General features: G+C 32.9%; 2 protein-coding genes across 2 annotated transcripts; both read left to right on the plus strand.

Annotated features, from left to right (window-relative positions):
• Window positions 1-310: 310 nt before the first annotated feature.
• Window positions 311-3,832, plus strand: LOC132753369 (uncharacterized; the record flags this gene model as incomplete). Its single annotated transcript, XM_060743827.1, has 3 exons — window positions 311-376; window positions 583-2,292; window positions 3,483-3,832. Coding segments are annotated over 3 exons (2,126 nt in total), but the record flags the coding sequence as incomplete, so codon positions are not given.
• A 1,723-nt stretch (window positions 3,833-5,555) lies between these two features.
• LOC132753401 (EF-hand calcium-binding domain-containing protein 10-like) lies at window positions 5,556-10,438 on the plus strand. Its single transcript, XM_060743864.1, has 4 exons — window positions 5,556-5,712; window positions 7,601-7,765; window positions 8,635-8,725; window positions 9,688-10,438. Exons 1-4 carry the CDS (start codon window positions 5,592-5,594, stop codon window positions 9,731-9,733), a joined length of 423 nt encoding a protein of 140 aa, XP_060599847.1. The 5' UTR covers window positions 5,556-5,591; the 3' UTR covers window positions 9,734-10,438.
• The last annotated feature ends 3,261 nt before the right edge of the window (window positions 10,439-13,699 follow it).

A 13,699-nucleotide genomic window follows, 5' to 3' on the forward strand; every position in this document is an offset into this window, starting at 1 on the left:
AGACGAAATGTCACATCAATCAAAGCACTTTTTCTCTCTGAAAAGGAATGGTGAAAGTGATGAATGCCCGACCAATGAAAAACATCAGAGAAACGAACTGGGCATTATAAAAAAGAAACTACCCAATTTCAAACTTTCCAATGCCTTTGGCACATATTCGAGGGAAGCAAAGTCGAAAGACAGAGTAAAACGTGAAATCGAACATTTGACTATCGATCTGCTCATGGTCATCGATTTTGCAGCATATAGCTGGTGGAAAGATATGGTTGGCAAGCCCAGATAGCCAGGATTTTGAAATAATGGCAAAAAGTCAGACAGTATTATGCTTATATATTCAAGGGTATCGACGACAGGTTTGGTAGCATTCAAAATCAAGGTTTTAAAAATTGATCTTGCATTTGCTGGATTGTTTGTTGCTAAAAACTGAGATCGAGTCTTACTGGACTACAAAGAGCGTTATTGACGGAGACGGAGAAAGTATACGTGTAATGGTTAATTCATCTGAAGCTCTAGAAAAGTTTCAAAAGTGGCTTGATGAATCAAATTTTCTTCCAAAATACGATCATGCAATGCTGTTCACAGGAACAAATCTGACTTATGCTGGTAGCCCTGGAAATACAGGATTAGCATTTGCATCATCGATGTGTCGAAACATATCAAACTCGTCAATAGTTGAAGATATATTCGAATACAGAACTGTCACATTTGCAACCCAGCAAATTGCACGTGCTCTTGGTACAAGAGATGATATGGACAACAATGACTGTCTCGAGTTCTTTAACTACATGATGGTCCCAAAGTTCAAGTTGCCGATAAAGTCATTCGGATCAAACAAATGGAAGTTTTCACAATGTTCCGAACAGTACATTAATGACTATATAGTAGAACTGAATGATGATGGACTAACGTGCTTGAAAGAATCATCATTAGAAGTAAGATACCCCCCTGAATTAGCCGGATTGATTACTGAACTGCCCGGTGTTACATATACTGGTAGACAGCAATGCGAAAATGCATTTGGTTTGGGCTCAGATGTTTGCCGTAAAGAAATAAAAACAGAATATTCGCAAATTTGCGGAGGACTATTGTGTACATTTCCGGGGTCAGAGTATTGTGGATTTATTCTACCAGCAGATGGAACTCCATGTGGTAACAAAAAATATTGCCATGAAGGTAGCTGTATTGAAAATAACAGTGCTCCCGCGAGCTCTGACACTTGCGCATTTGGCAATGAACCAAACATAGGCTGCTTCAACCTTGTTGTAAGTGAACCAAGTCAGTGCTACATTGCCGACATTAGACATACGTGTTGCCAGACTTGTGAAGCATTATTTACCGGGATTACTGGTTGTGAATACGGTGATAGGTCTGATGATTGTATGCGGATTGAGTGTGAGAACGGCGATCAAGATTATGCACCGAAGACATGTTGCTTAACATGCTTCGATGGACCTACACCATTTGCTAGACCACAACTGAGTACCATGACAGAAATGTCAGTGTCACATACATCTACTACTGCAACAACAGCAATAACTACAGCTGGAATTACATCAACAGCATCGAATCCTACAACAACTTCACAATCATCGATCTTACCTCTTACATATGCTAACCATACTCCTTCAACGTTTTCTTCTCTATGGTCAACAGCTGCACCAGCGAAATCATCGGATAACCCTTCCTCGTCGACTTCATATATCTCGTCTTCTACAACGTCTTCAGCCTTTATCCCCACTTCAGATAAACACGCTCCCCGTGTAGATACAACAACCATTGAAGATAAGCAAAGTACACTTGATGTTATTAAATTACCAACTTCAAGTGCTTCTTCTGCAAGTACATATGAAGAATATCAAGATATATTTGATGGACACACAACTAATATTCAACCTAATTTCGACCGCAGAATTACAACCTCAGCGTTCGATGATGTCGAATACTTAACAACAGAACTTCCAACATCTGAGAAACCTTCGGTAGATGCAACTAACAATGTTGAACAACCATCTACATCTCAGCTATTACAGTCTATAAAAACGTCTACGGCAACAACGGAGGCGTCTCAAAATCATGCATCCGCCGGATCACAACCGACAACGGAGAGTGTTCCAGAAACAACCACAGTCCGTCCTGTTCAAAGGGACAAATGTGCAATAACACCGATTTGTAACTGCATTGTTAAAGTAGCTCCAGTTTCAAGTACAATCCCTGTCTCTAGTGCGACATCTTCAAAACAAAAATCATCGGACCATAGTTCTGCAACAAAATGTATTTCTGCTAATCATAAAGGTAAGTATAGTTACAAAATATCGATATAAAATTTTGAATGCAATAAAACTCAAACTGACCTATTCTAATACATTTGTACCGTATTTATGTGCAGTTTTTTCTCTTTTCTTTTAGATCTTTTCAAAAGTAAGGAAAAAGTATATGGCAATAAGTGTTAATAATAGGTAGGTAGGTAGGTAGGTAGGTAGGTGGGTATGTGGGTGGGTAGGTAGGTAGGTAGGTAGGTAGATAGATTTCGGCAAAAGGTAAACATGCTACATGATAAACAAACACAATATAGATTAAAACAATTACAAATAAATAGATAGATAAATAAATAAATAAATAAATGAATAAATACTATATTATGTAAACCATGACATGTTCCCAAAACCACGGATAACACAAAAAAGAGAAAGCCCTTTTTCCATTGTGGCATGGCAAAGAGAGGTATTTCATAAAAGAAAAAAAATATCACTTAAGAAAAATCACATTAATGAAGGATATCATTTAAAATTATCACAATTTAAAATGTAAATTAATGTAATTCATTAAAAAGTCAGTATCACATTAAGAAATAATCACGAGCATATTAAGAAAAGATTACATTAAAGAAATATCACAGTTTAAAGTATTGCGATTTATTATCACAGGGACAATGGTGTATTAAGAGTAACTTAAATATGAACATACAGTTATGAGTAAGTAAGGAAAGAACATGCCACAGATTACACTCTTCAAAAAAGGGAAAGTTTTTAAAGTCTTAATAAAAAAATTAAAAAAATAAAAAAATGAAACAGTAAACCTGAGCCGAAAAAATAATTCAATAAAAAAAAGAAAACATATAAAAAAAATTGCAAATAGAATAACGAATGGTATTATTTGTCTTGATGTTTTCCATGGAAGTCTCTCCTCTCCCAGCTATCACTTAGTTAACATCACGTTTAATTTATTAATGGCAGTTTATTCTCTATAGATATACTTTATGGCGTTCAGCCTGTTTGGGAAATTATTCTGTGCCAGGTGTTGCATATAACACAAATTATTGACGTATATTATTGTATTGTTTTAAATTCATAACATATGTGACAAAATAGTTTTACAAATGCATCTTTAATAGAACATTTATTGATGGGCTAATCTTAATGCTACTTTATATACATATATTTGCAAGTGACAATTTATCACACTGTTATTTCTTTTATATACAGACACCAACCAGTCGGTGATAAACAGGTTATTTTTTAAAAGTCTGGCCGGGTCAATGCAGAAAAGTCAACGTCGTATTAGTAACAGCGTATACCGAAACATAAAGGCGTTATATACAGCTATCAGTGGACATCTTAAGGGATTTCATCGAGAGTATGAAAACGAAAACGAGTCCGGTCGAGAAGGAAATGAGATTCGGTCAAATGATGACGACGATGTGAACAGAAAACTAAAGCCTATTTGGAAGAAGCAGTATCGTGATTTAATCAGTAATCTGAAGAGAGACATCAGGGAAATGCGCTACAAAGTTCTTGCTTTACTTAATAGGCATCTTAAGGACATAAGTAGTTAAAACTGAGACGCATTTGTTAGTACACGAATATATAATAGTATCCAGACTTCCTGAATAAATATCAAGATTGGAAAGTATATCACGCATTGTTCGATCTACTTTTTGAATTGAAAGAAATCAAGGAAATGTCTTTATAATATGGTAAACAGGTCAAATTGTGCAGTATCCATAATTTACGCATAGGCTTTTATCAGAGAAATGTATTATAATGCACTAACAATAAAAGTAGGACTTCTTTAAAGGCACATTGTGCCTCAGAAATGAATATTTTTTCATCTTTTATAATTCCATTTTCCGTTGTTGATGTTATTTTTTTTTCACTGCACAAAACTTTTATGTCCTCTGATAAAAGATGTTGTCTGTTTCAAATATAATCTTAACAAACTTTTTCCAGAATATTCAATAAAAAATACTGTCATGATGGCAAATAGCAAAGAACCATACAAGACAGCGAGTAATATGGCTGTTCGTCCAGTTTCAAGCTGGTTGAATGGTAATGCTCAGCACTGTAAACGTTAACATAATCATCCAATCTCACTTAATATTAATTGATATCTCAAGGGAATTAACTCCTGCTATTGTAATATTGATGATCAATCAAGAGTTGTACATTTCAATTCTTGTCCTGAATATTTTATGCATTTTTATCACAAGGAAGGAAAACTTAAAAAGACCATAGGTATAAAAGGTGTTTAAGAGAAAAAGAAACAAAAAGGCATTGGGTGCCGTACTGAATGGATCAATCCGCCAGACTTCCAGAACAAATATCAAGATTGAAAAGTACATAACGCATTGTCCGATTACTTTGTGAATAGTGCGTAGAGTTTGAAAATACCAAAGTATTCTCGTTATAATAGGGTAAACAGTCAATGCATTGTCAAATGGTGCAGTGTCCATAATTAACACATAGGCTTTTGTGTAAGAAATGTATTAATTACAAAAAAGTTGAACTTCTTTATTTAAAGGCACATTAATTATGCCTCAGAAATGAATATTATTATTTTAGGGAAAACATGTGTATTATAACGTTAATTTAGTTAATGAATCCATAGCGTGTTAGATGCTTTTCATAATGTCTAACAAAGTAGTGTTTTGACTTCCATGCATCAGAGCAAAGGTGGTTCAGGTAATATTAATTCCTTTTTTGGAAACTATAACAGGGCTCTAAAAATAAAAAAGATTTTGAGAAATAGAAATAAAAACATTTATGTAGTAACTGGGCCTTCAATATGCTTATTGATCAGTAGTATAGTTTTCATCTTAAAAAATCCGACTAAGATAGATCTACATATGCTTAAAATATAAAGCAGTTGCATTTCTGAACCAAGGACCTCCAAATAACTCACCTTTTGTTATTGCCATCTTATTTTCTTGGATATTATAAGAATATATATCATATAAAACTGATATAAAACTTAATTTTTTCACTGTATAGCTATTGCGTTGGTCAAGTGTGACCAACTGTTGTGCTTTAAAATAGAGCTAGACATTTCATTATTTTGCCAAACCATCCTTTTTTATTACATAAGTCATATACCAGTAGCTATGTCTAAAAAAGGATATTTCAATGATCGTTTATCATTTAATTTTTTTAAATTCTATTTTACTTGGCCAAGCATACATTTACAAAGGCTGATTTTTTTCCCCAGCGGTGGGCCTCTTCACGATTTTCGGGTAACGGATACCGTGTACGAGATACTAGTTGTTATTACGGTGACGCGCACCTGCAGTGTTGTTGTGGTTACAATTTAGCGTAAAAATGGCGACCGATGGAGAAACTGGTAAACCGAGGGTAGATGAAACTAACTTGTATTTACAAAATCATCGAATACTGGAGCTATTTAATAATATGACATCGCAGTTAATTTTTAATAGACCAGGTAAATATAGTATTTTTCCTTCAACAATTTATTTGACTCGTCACAGTCATTTGTAAGCTGTTAACAACAGCCAAAATTTATTTTAATTTAGATCTATAAAAATAATCTTAAAATAATGATAAACAAACCCGTTCGTCTAATATTGTGTAGCCGGATTAGTTTACGGGGTGACTACTTTCCCGAATGGTTCGAGCACTGGGCCTAATAAAAGCAACAGTAACAGCACTCCAGGGACTGCCACTGGGCCTAATAAAAGCAACAGCTAGTAACAACAACAAAACATATCAGATTGATGACATTTTATTTTGTGCAATAAGAATAAATTTAATTAATACTGATAATAGATAAATGTTCCCAATGTTTAATTCATCTCAATATGATTTTATCAAGTGTAATGTCTGAAGTCAGGGCCAAAAAACCCTTCTTTGTAAATTGTAGAGGCGGAATATAGGCTGCTTCCCCAACCAAAATAGCCTCTTTTTTCACCAGTCTTTTGAAATTTCCCATAGAATTTTGGACAAAATTAAATGATGGTGTTGAATTAAGGTCTTTTACTGCCTTATTAGTAATTCCCAGTGCTTTTTGCTTTTCTATTTTGAAGAACTTGTTAAAATTTTGTGTTAAATTTGAGACCCCTTTTCCCAAAGTATGCAAAAATCATGTATATTTTCCCCAAGAAAAAGGCTGAGGCCCCTTCCCCAAAAATGATGTTTTGGCCCTGGAAGTATTAACTATCACAACTTAACAAATGGCAGTGTAGCCCATAGAGGTGTTACTATTAACTTTCCTCAGGCTTCTTACCATTACCTTACCACAAACTTAGGACCAGTAACAATATACTTATGTCCAATCCAATAAGATATCCACTGATTACAGAAATGCAAGCAGGAGTTTTTATTTAACTCACAGTATAATTGTCTACATGGTTTTAAAATTTCTCAAAGTATACCAAATTTTTAACAAATCATCAGGATTTCATAATAAATTAATATACTGTGCTCCTCTTAGTTCACGGTACTTTCCTCTTAGTTCACGGTACTTAACGCTTCGAAATAAGAAAGAAAGCAACAAATGAAACTTGTGGTACAAAAATTTTCATAAGCTGTAACATATAGGTATTTTCTGTTGTATGACACAAGGAAACAACAATATATATTTAGTCAAAATCAGTTTTGAAAACAGTATGTCATCATTTAAATTGTGCTAAATGATGTTACACTTCAGTGTTTTCATGTTTCAGTTAAAATTTCTACATGTTATTTTTCTTAATTTTAGATATCAAAACTATAAATTTATTTTTTCAACAAACAAGAATATTTAGAAAAAGATGATTGTTTCAGATGTATCCACAAATTTAGTGGAAATTTGAAAAATGTTGTTCTATTTTAAGTAAAAATCTAGAGATTTAGAATAATTTGCTCAAAAACTTTATCGTTTAGGTGTATCAATTCTGACCAATTTTAACACTGGTCTCAGGAAAATCTGTCATTACCGTGAAATAAGTGATGACGCGGAATTAGTGATGTTGAGTATATTATACTGTTTTAACAATAACAAAAACAATTTAATATCAAAACTATGTTTAATTTGAAAATGAAATGTTTATTATTATTTCTCTTAATCTTAATGTACAATATTAATATAAATTTTCAACAGTTATATTTGATGTAATTATTTCCCTTTATATATATATATATATTTTTGCATGTTAAGAAATATCAAACTACAAAACTATTTCAATTGCACTGCTACGAAGCAGTTTACTTGTGTGACAGAAAGCAAATGTCAAATGTTGTTTGAAATTAATGGGAAAACATAACAAGAAAAAAGAAAAACATTGTTAAATTTATTTGTTACATTATCGATACATTAATATTTTATTTTACAGCTGACCCCAAAAAATTCATGATTGAGAATCTCGAGCGACTTCAAAAAGCCAAATCAACAAAAAGAGACTGCCCTTGTTTGTTTGATGATAGCAATATACAGTCAGTTTATGGAATGTTAGATCCAACCAACAGAGGCTACATAACCCTTAAACAATATTGCGAAGGTAATTTTTATGAATTTATTGAACACATGTGTTCATTACATGTACATGTATGTTGAATTTAAAATATCTTTAATCCAATTCATTTAAAAAAATGCAACATGTCATTAGAGATCTAAGTTTGCGTTAAGTTTGCCTGATTCACACACAAATAAAATCTTAATGCTCAATTACTCACAATTGAATTACAATGCTGATGTACAAGAAAGATTGAGTATCCATGGGTTGCCATGATTTGTTACCTTAAGCATTTTGAGGTGCTTAAGTTTGATACACTTTCTTTGGACGATAGCTCAGTTGGTTAGACCACTGACTGTCACTCCTGAGGTCCGGGGTTTGATCCTGGGTATCACCCTTGGGAATTTTCAGAGACACTTTCAATGTTTCCCACCTAAGTAACCAGAGGTGTACTGGTAAGAAATCCAGGTAATCTTTGCATGTATCAGTGCTATATACTGGCCATATAAAAGAACCAAGGGGTCTATTCAATAAGAGCTAGGGACTGGTTCCCGGATTCCCTTGTATCGCATAGCTGTCTCTGAAGTGACTTGTCTAGAGTCATGTCTATGTCCCCGCGAGGGGTTTGACATTAATGGAAGATAGATAGATAGATTTGGGGATACACATTAAATTTAATTTCATGTTTAAAAATATCCAACTGTTTTCTTTCTTAATAAAACATTTGTCAACATACACATTAACAGATGGTACGTGTTGACTCTTAAGGACAGGGATGAATTTATGACAACCGACATTATGTTAGTAGCATTCCATGCTATATATAATAATCAAATAAAACCCATGTTTTTGTTTATTTTTTTTTAATTGTGGATTTTATTTTTTCACATGAATTTTTGTTTTGATTTATACAGCATTAGAGACTCTTGGAATCAAAGGATATGATGCTCAACCTGACGGCGCCATGGACAACAGAGTTACATTTGACACATTTTTACATGCAGCGTAAATATATTTTGATAATTAAATTCTAGAAACCTAAAATATAAAAGGAAGTATGCAGTTTAAAGTTTGATAGTTATAGATATTCAGATTTCAGTTTGACTTTGATAGTTAGTTGATATTAAGATCTAAATATATTGTACCAAAATCATAATTTGTTTTATAAAGCTAATAAGCTTTCTTTTGATATGCCAGCCTTTATGAGTATATTAATTACATATGTAACTATACAACATCTAAATTTTATTAAATATCACTCTATAGTTTTATTTGGATCAACAGATGACATCGATATTGATTGTTTTCTATAAATCATCATATAAAATATTTGATTTTATGTGGATTTAAGTTTTCTGTAACTTGAATGTCACATTTAAAGGTCAATCTTAAAGGGACTCTACTGAGGTTTTTGACATGATGGTACTGAAAATATTTTTTCCAAATAAATGTACCATTTGATGTAGGTTTCAACCACTAATCTTTGTGCAAAATTTCAGATCATTCTCGCACTTCGTTTTTCCAGAATAATTATTCAAATTGTAAAAAATGGCCCAAAATGAAAAGCGTTTAAACGCTTTTCACTCAAATCGGGCTAAGAAAAGCATAAAAATACAATTTTACAATATATTTCAAAGTATATTTCTAAAATCTTAATAATCTTTGCTTATATTTCTGTTTTAAGTTCCCCAGCTTATCTATGCAAGAAATTCAAATGGTATGTTTTAGGCTTTTAAACCTTAGTGGAGTCCCTTTAAACAAAAGGATAATTGTGTTAATTCTTACAATAAGAGTATGTAAATAATTGGATTTCATATATAAAGTAACAAACAATGAAAACGGTCTTGAAAAGGTTAAGTCTGCTGCAAAAATAACTATAATGCATCTCTTCGATTTTTTGTTCTGTATGTGTAGCTTTAAGATTTATGCTTTGTTGATATGATTGGAAAATATTCTTTTTTTTTCAGGAGGGATGGACTTCAAAAAGCATCAGCAACTTTCATGGCGTCATAGTTTATAAACATTTGACAGCATAGTTCATATTTACTATATAAGTTCATTCAAGGATAAGTTTAACCGTGGAAGCAAAAGGTGGTTAAGTTGAATTTAACATGATTAACAACAGAACTGCTATATCTTTGTTGTAAATAATTGATGTTTAAAAATTTTGCTTTCAAAACGCTGAAATATGTTATAAGAATACCTTAAAAGTCTGTTATAAGAATACATTAAAAGTCTGTTGTATAAAAATTACAAAACATTCATGCTGTACCAGTAAAATAGAGCAGGAACATACCCTTTCTACATTGTTATTTATAATAGTCTGTATATTTTCTTTTTTTAAATCTCACACTGATTGGTAAACTTACATGAAATTACTGTACTGTTCTACAATTTTGTATGATAATATTCAACAGGTTTTTACTTTTTTTAAGTTGTTTAAGTTGATCTTGCTAAATTTGAATAATGGACTCGCCCTACTTGGGCAAGTCCATAAGTAGTTCAAGGGATTTCATTATCAAAACGCTTAAGTGTCGCAGATAGGCCAATGGACAGGGTCTGTACTGGTGGCATACTGTCAAGTCAATACAGCTTCTGGTTAAGATTGGTTATTTGTGCCTGTTAAATATGATGATATTTATGATTGAAATTGACTGTGATTATGTGTTATGTGTCATTTTAATTGTCATTTGTTAAATAAAATAAATTCATATAGTATGGAATGTTTTGTTTTTAAGAAACAAGATAATCTGTGATTTTAAGAATACATGCATGCATTTATTTTCTCCTTCTGAAGCCCAATCACCAATGCACATAAACTCAACACATTTTCTGACTGGCATCTTAGTGTCTCATTAATACTATACAAATATGTCTAAAAATACCTGTTTTTAATATTCAGTTGAACAGTTTTATGAAACATCCTTTAATCTAAGGGTTTTTTTCTCATCCTTTAATACATGTATTAGAATTGACAAATGTAAAAAGACTATAAAAACCATGCAGAAGTCTCTCTGTATCAGTTATTCATAAAACCTATTTTGTTCTTTTGAGATATGCATCTTTTTATAGCAATGGAATATATTATAGAATTCACTTTACCCATGATTGTCTTGCCAAAAATTACCAAGCTCTAAGCGCAAACAGTGACAGTGCATGAAATATTATTAGTCCCCTACCGGTTTACCGGAGGGGACTTTAGGTTTACCCTCCGTCCGTCTGTCCGTCCACAAAACTGGATCCTGCGATAACGCAAAAAGTACTGAAAATATTTTAATGAAACTTGATATATGGATAGATGGCAATATGGAGATTATGCACGTCTTTTTCTTTTCTTCCTAGGTGGCTATGGCAACAAATAGACTGAAAATATGGCAAATTTTACACATAACCTGGATCCCTCGATAACGCAAAAAGTACTGAAAATATTTTCATGAAACTTGATATATGGATAGATGGCATTATGGAGATTATGCACGTCTTTTTCTTTTTTTCCTATGCTGAAAATTGTGGTTGCTATGGCAACAAATAGACTGAAAATATGGCAAATTTTACACATAACCTGGATCTAGTGATAACGCAAAAAGTATTGAAAATATTTTTATGAAACTTGACATATAGGTAGATGGCAGTATGGAAATTATGAACATCCTTTTCTTATCTTCCTATGTTGAAAATTCTGGTTGCTATGGCAACAAATAGACTGAATTGCAAGATTTCTGATTCTAGTTTTTAAGTTTCTTCACTATAAGTTCTTTATTTCTTATGGTATTTTCTTCATTCAAACTATAAGTTGCTAGTCATCAACCACATCATAACTCTAGGACAAAATTTATCCGAATTACCTCCCTTGAACTTAAAATTTTCATGAAAAAAATATTGTTTTTTTTAAAAACTTCTTTTTTTCTGCATGTATCTACTTCAAACTTCATATAAATGTTTCTTATTATCACTCAACATTTTTGAGAAAGTTCAATACTCTAGCAAGACTATTTCCAGAATTATGCCCCTTTTGAACTTAGACTTTTTTTTGAGAAATTGGTAATTTTTACTCCAACTTCTTCAATCATGATAGGATTTTCTTCAAACTCCCACATCATAATAACAATTATGACAAGGTTTATAAATCTAGCATCCATATTTCCAGAATAATCTCCTCCTTAAACTTTTAATTTTTCCTATTCGTTCTTTTAACTTTCATTTACTTCAAATTCAAAATAAACATTCATTATTCATACCTTCATTACTAATTGTTCTTTGTTACACTCACATCATGTATGACATCTTGCATCTTTATTTCAGGAGTTATCTCCTTTTTAAAAATTTTGCTTTTAAAAATGTTATATTTTGATAACGGGGATGTTTAAAAAATAACTTTAGAGTGTCCTTCAGTCTGTCCGTCTGTCTGTCTGTACATAAAAACTGTTTCCTGTGATCACTTTTAAAGAACTTTTTCAACAAATTTACTTAAAATAGAAACATAAATGAATGGCCAGTGGCCCTTCAGAATGTTGCTGGGGTTCTAACCGGTAGGGGACTTATGGATTGCTTGCAATACTATAATAATTGCTTGTTTTCCTTGTAAGAGGTGATGTAGTACAAAATGTATATCTTCATAGATTTGTATTCATGGTTGGATAATATCATACTTTCCTTTAACCTTTTCCCTCATATAAGAATGTTTCGACGGCTTTTTGCCCCCCCCCCCCCCTTTTTGAGGCCTCAAACAGTGAAAAAATGCCCTATTTAGGCCCCAAACACTGTTTTTCGTTTGAGAAATGTTGTTAATAAAAGTGACCACTTTTTCGTCGCCGTCCCCCATCCAAATGTTACTTCTGTTTGGGGGGTTTGAAGGGGGGCGGGGTCCCCCTCATCGCCAAGAAAATTTTGGACATGTGACAGGCTAAAAATGGCCTCAGGTCGATCTTAGGGTAACTAGTAACCGACGCTGAAAAGCCTTTAATTTACTTTATCTCAATTCATTGAGAAGTTGTGGCACTTTGAAATCAGTTTTGATGGAAAAAAACAATGCAAAATAGTGATTTTTGGCAATTTTGAGACGTCCCCCCATTGCCATGGTAACAGGAAATTTACGATTGAGCATGCTGTTACAGAGGCTATGTTGTACTACATTAACATTTATGCCAAGTTTCATCAGTATAGAGGCTTTTCAATGAAAACGGCCATTTTTCACAATATGCTCATGGGGTAAAAGGTTAACTTAACTTTCCTGTAAAATGTAAGTTATAAAGTGCAAATATTGAAAATTTTCACTCTGCTTACATACCCTGATTTACCAGATTTACAGTTCATTTGATCTGATATATTATCCAATGTAAACCACTGGAATAACTTGTAATGTGTCAAAATATGTATAAATAGGCTCAAATAGCCCTTCCTTCATACATATGTACTTGTGACGGGATGGAAAGATAGTGTTTAAAAATAGTAATTATATCGTTATTTATTTTCATAAAACATGCAAGCTATCACTTATGAGTTGTGAATGTTTTAACATTTCTTAAATTATTTAGTAAATATATTTTCTGAAGTTCTTTAGTCTATTGATATATTTTCTTAATTTTTAGCTCACCTGAGCTTGCTCAGGGTGAGCTTTTAGGATCGGTGGATGTCCGTCGTCCGTCCGTCCGTCGTACGTCCACAATTGCTTGTGAACACTCTAGCGGTCGCATTTTTGCCTCAATCATCATCAAACTTGGTCAGGATGCTTATCTAGTTGAAAGCTCGGATGAGTGAGTTCGAACATGGCTCATCTCGGATGAAAAAACTAGGTCACAAGAGCTAAAAATAGAAAAACCGTTTGTGAACACTCTAGAGGTCACATTTTGACCCAATCATCATCAAACTTGGTCAGGATGTTTGTCTAGGTGATAGCTTAGATGAGTTTGAACATGGGTCATCTCGGATGAAAAAGTAGGTCACCGAGCTAAAAAATAGAAAAACCTTGTGAACACTCTA

This window comes from Ruditapes philippinarum, unplaced genomic scaffold, assembly GCF_026571515.1.
Source record: "Ruditapes philippinarum isolate M1 unplaced genomic scaffold, ASM2657151v2 ctg4_1_1_1_1, whole genome shotgun sequence".
In the NCBI taxonomy this organism is placed as follows: Eukaryota; Metazoa; Mollusca; class Bivalvia; order Venerida; family Veneridae; genus Ruditapes; species Ruditapes philippinarum.

Coding starts and splice junctions, on each gene's coding strand:
- LOC132753401 (XM_060743864.1), top strand. CDS start 5,592: ATGGCGACCGATGGAGAAACTGGTAAACCGAGGGTAGATGAAACTAAC. Junction 7,766..8,634: donor CCTTAAACAATATTGCGAAG/GTAATTTTTATG, acceptor TGATTTATACAG/CATTAGAGACTCTTGGAATC. Junction 8,726..9,687: donor GACACATTTTTACATGCAGC/GTAAATATATTT, acceptor TTTTTTTTTCAG/GAGGGATGGACTTCAAAAAG.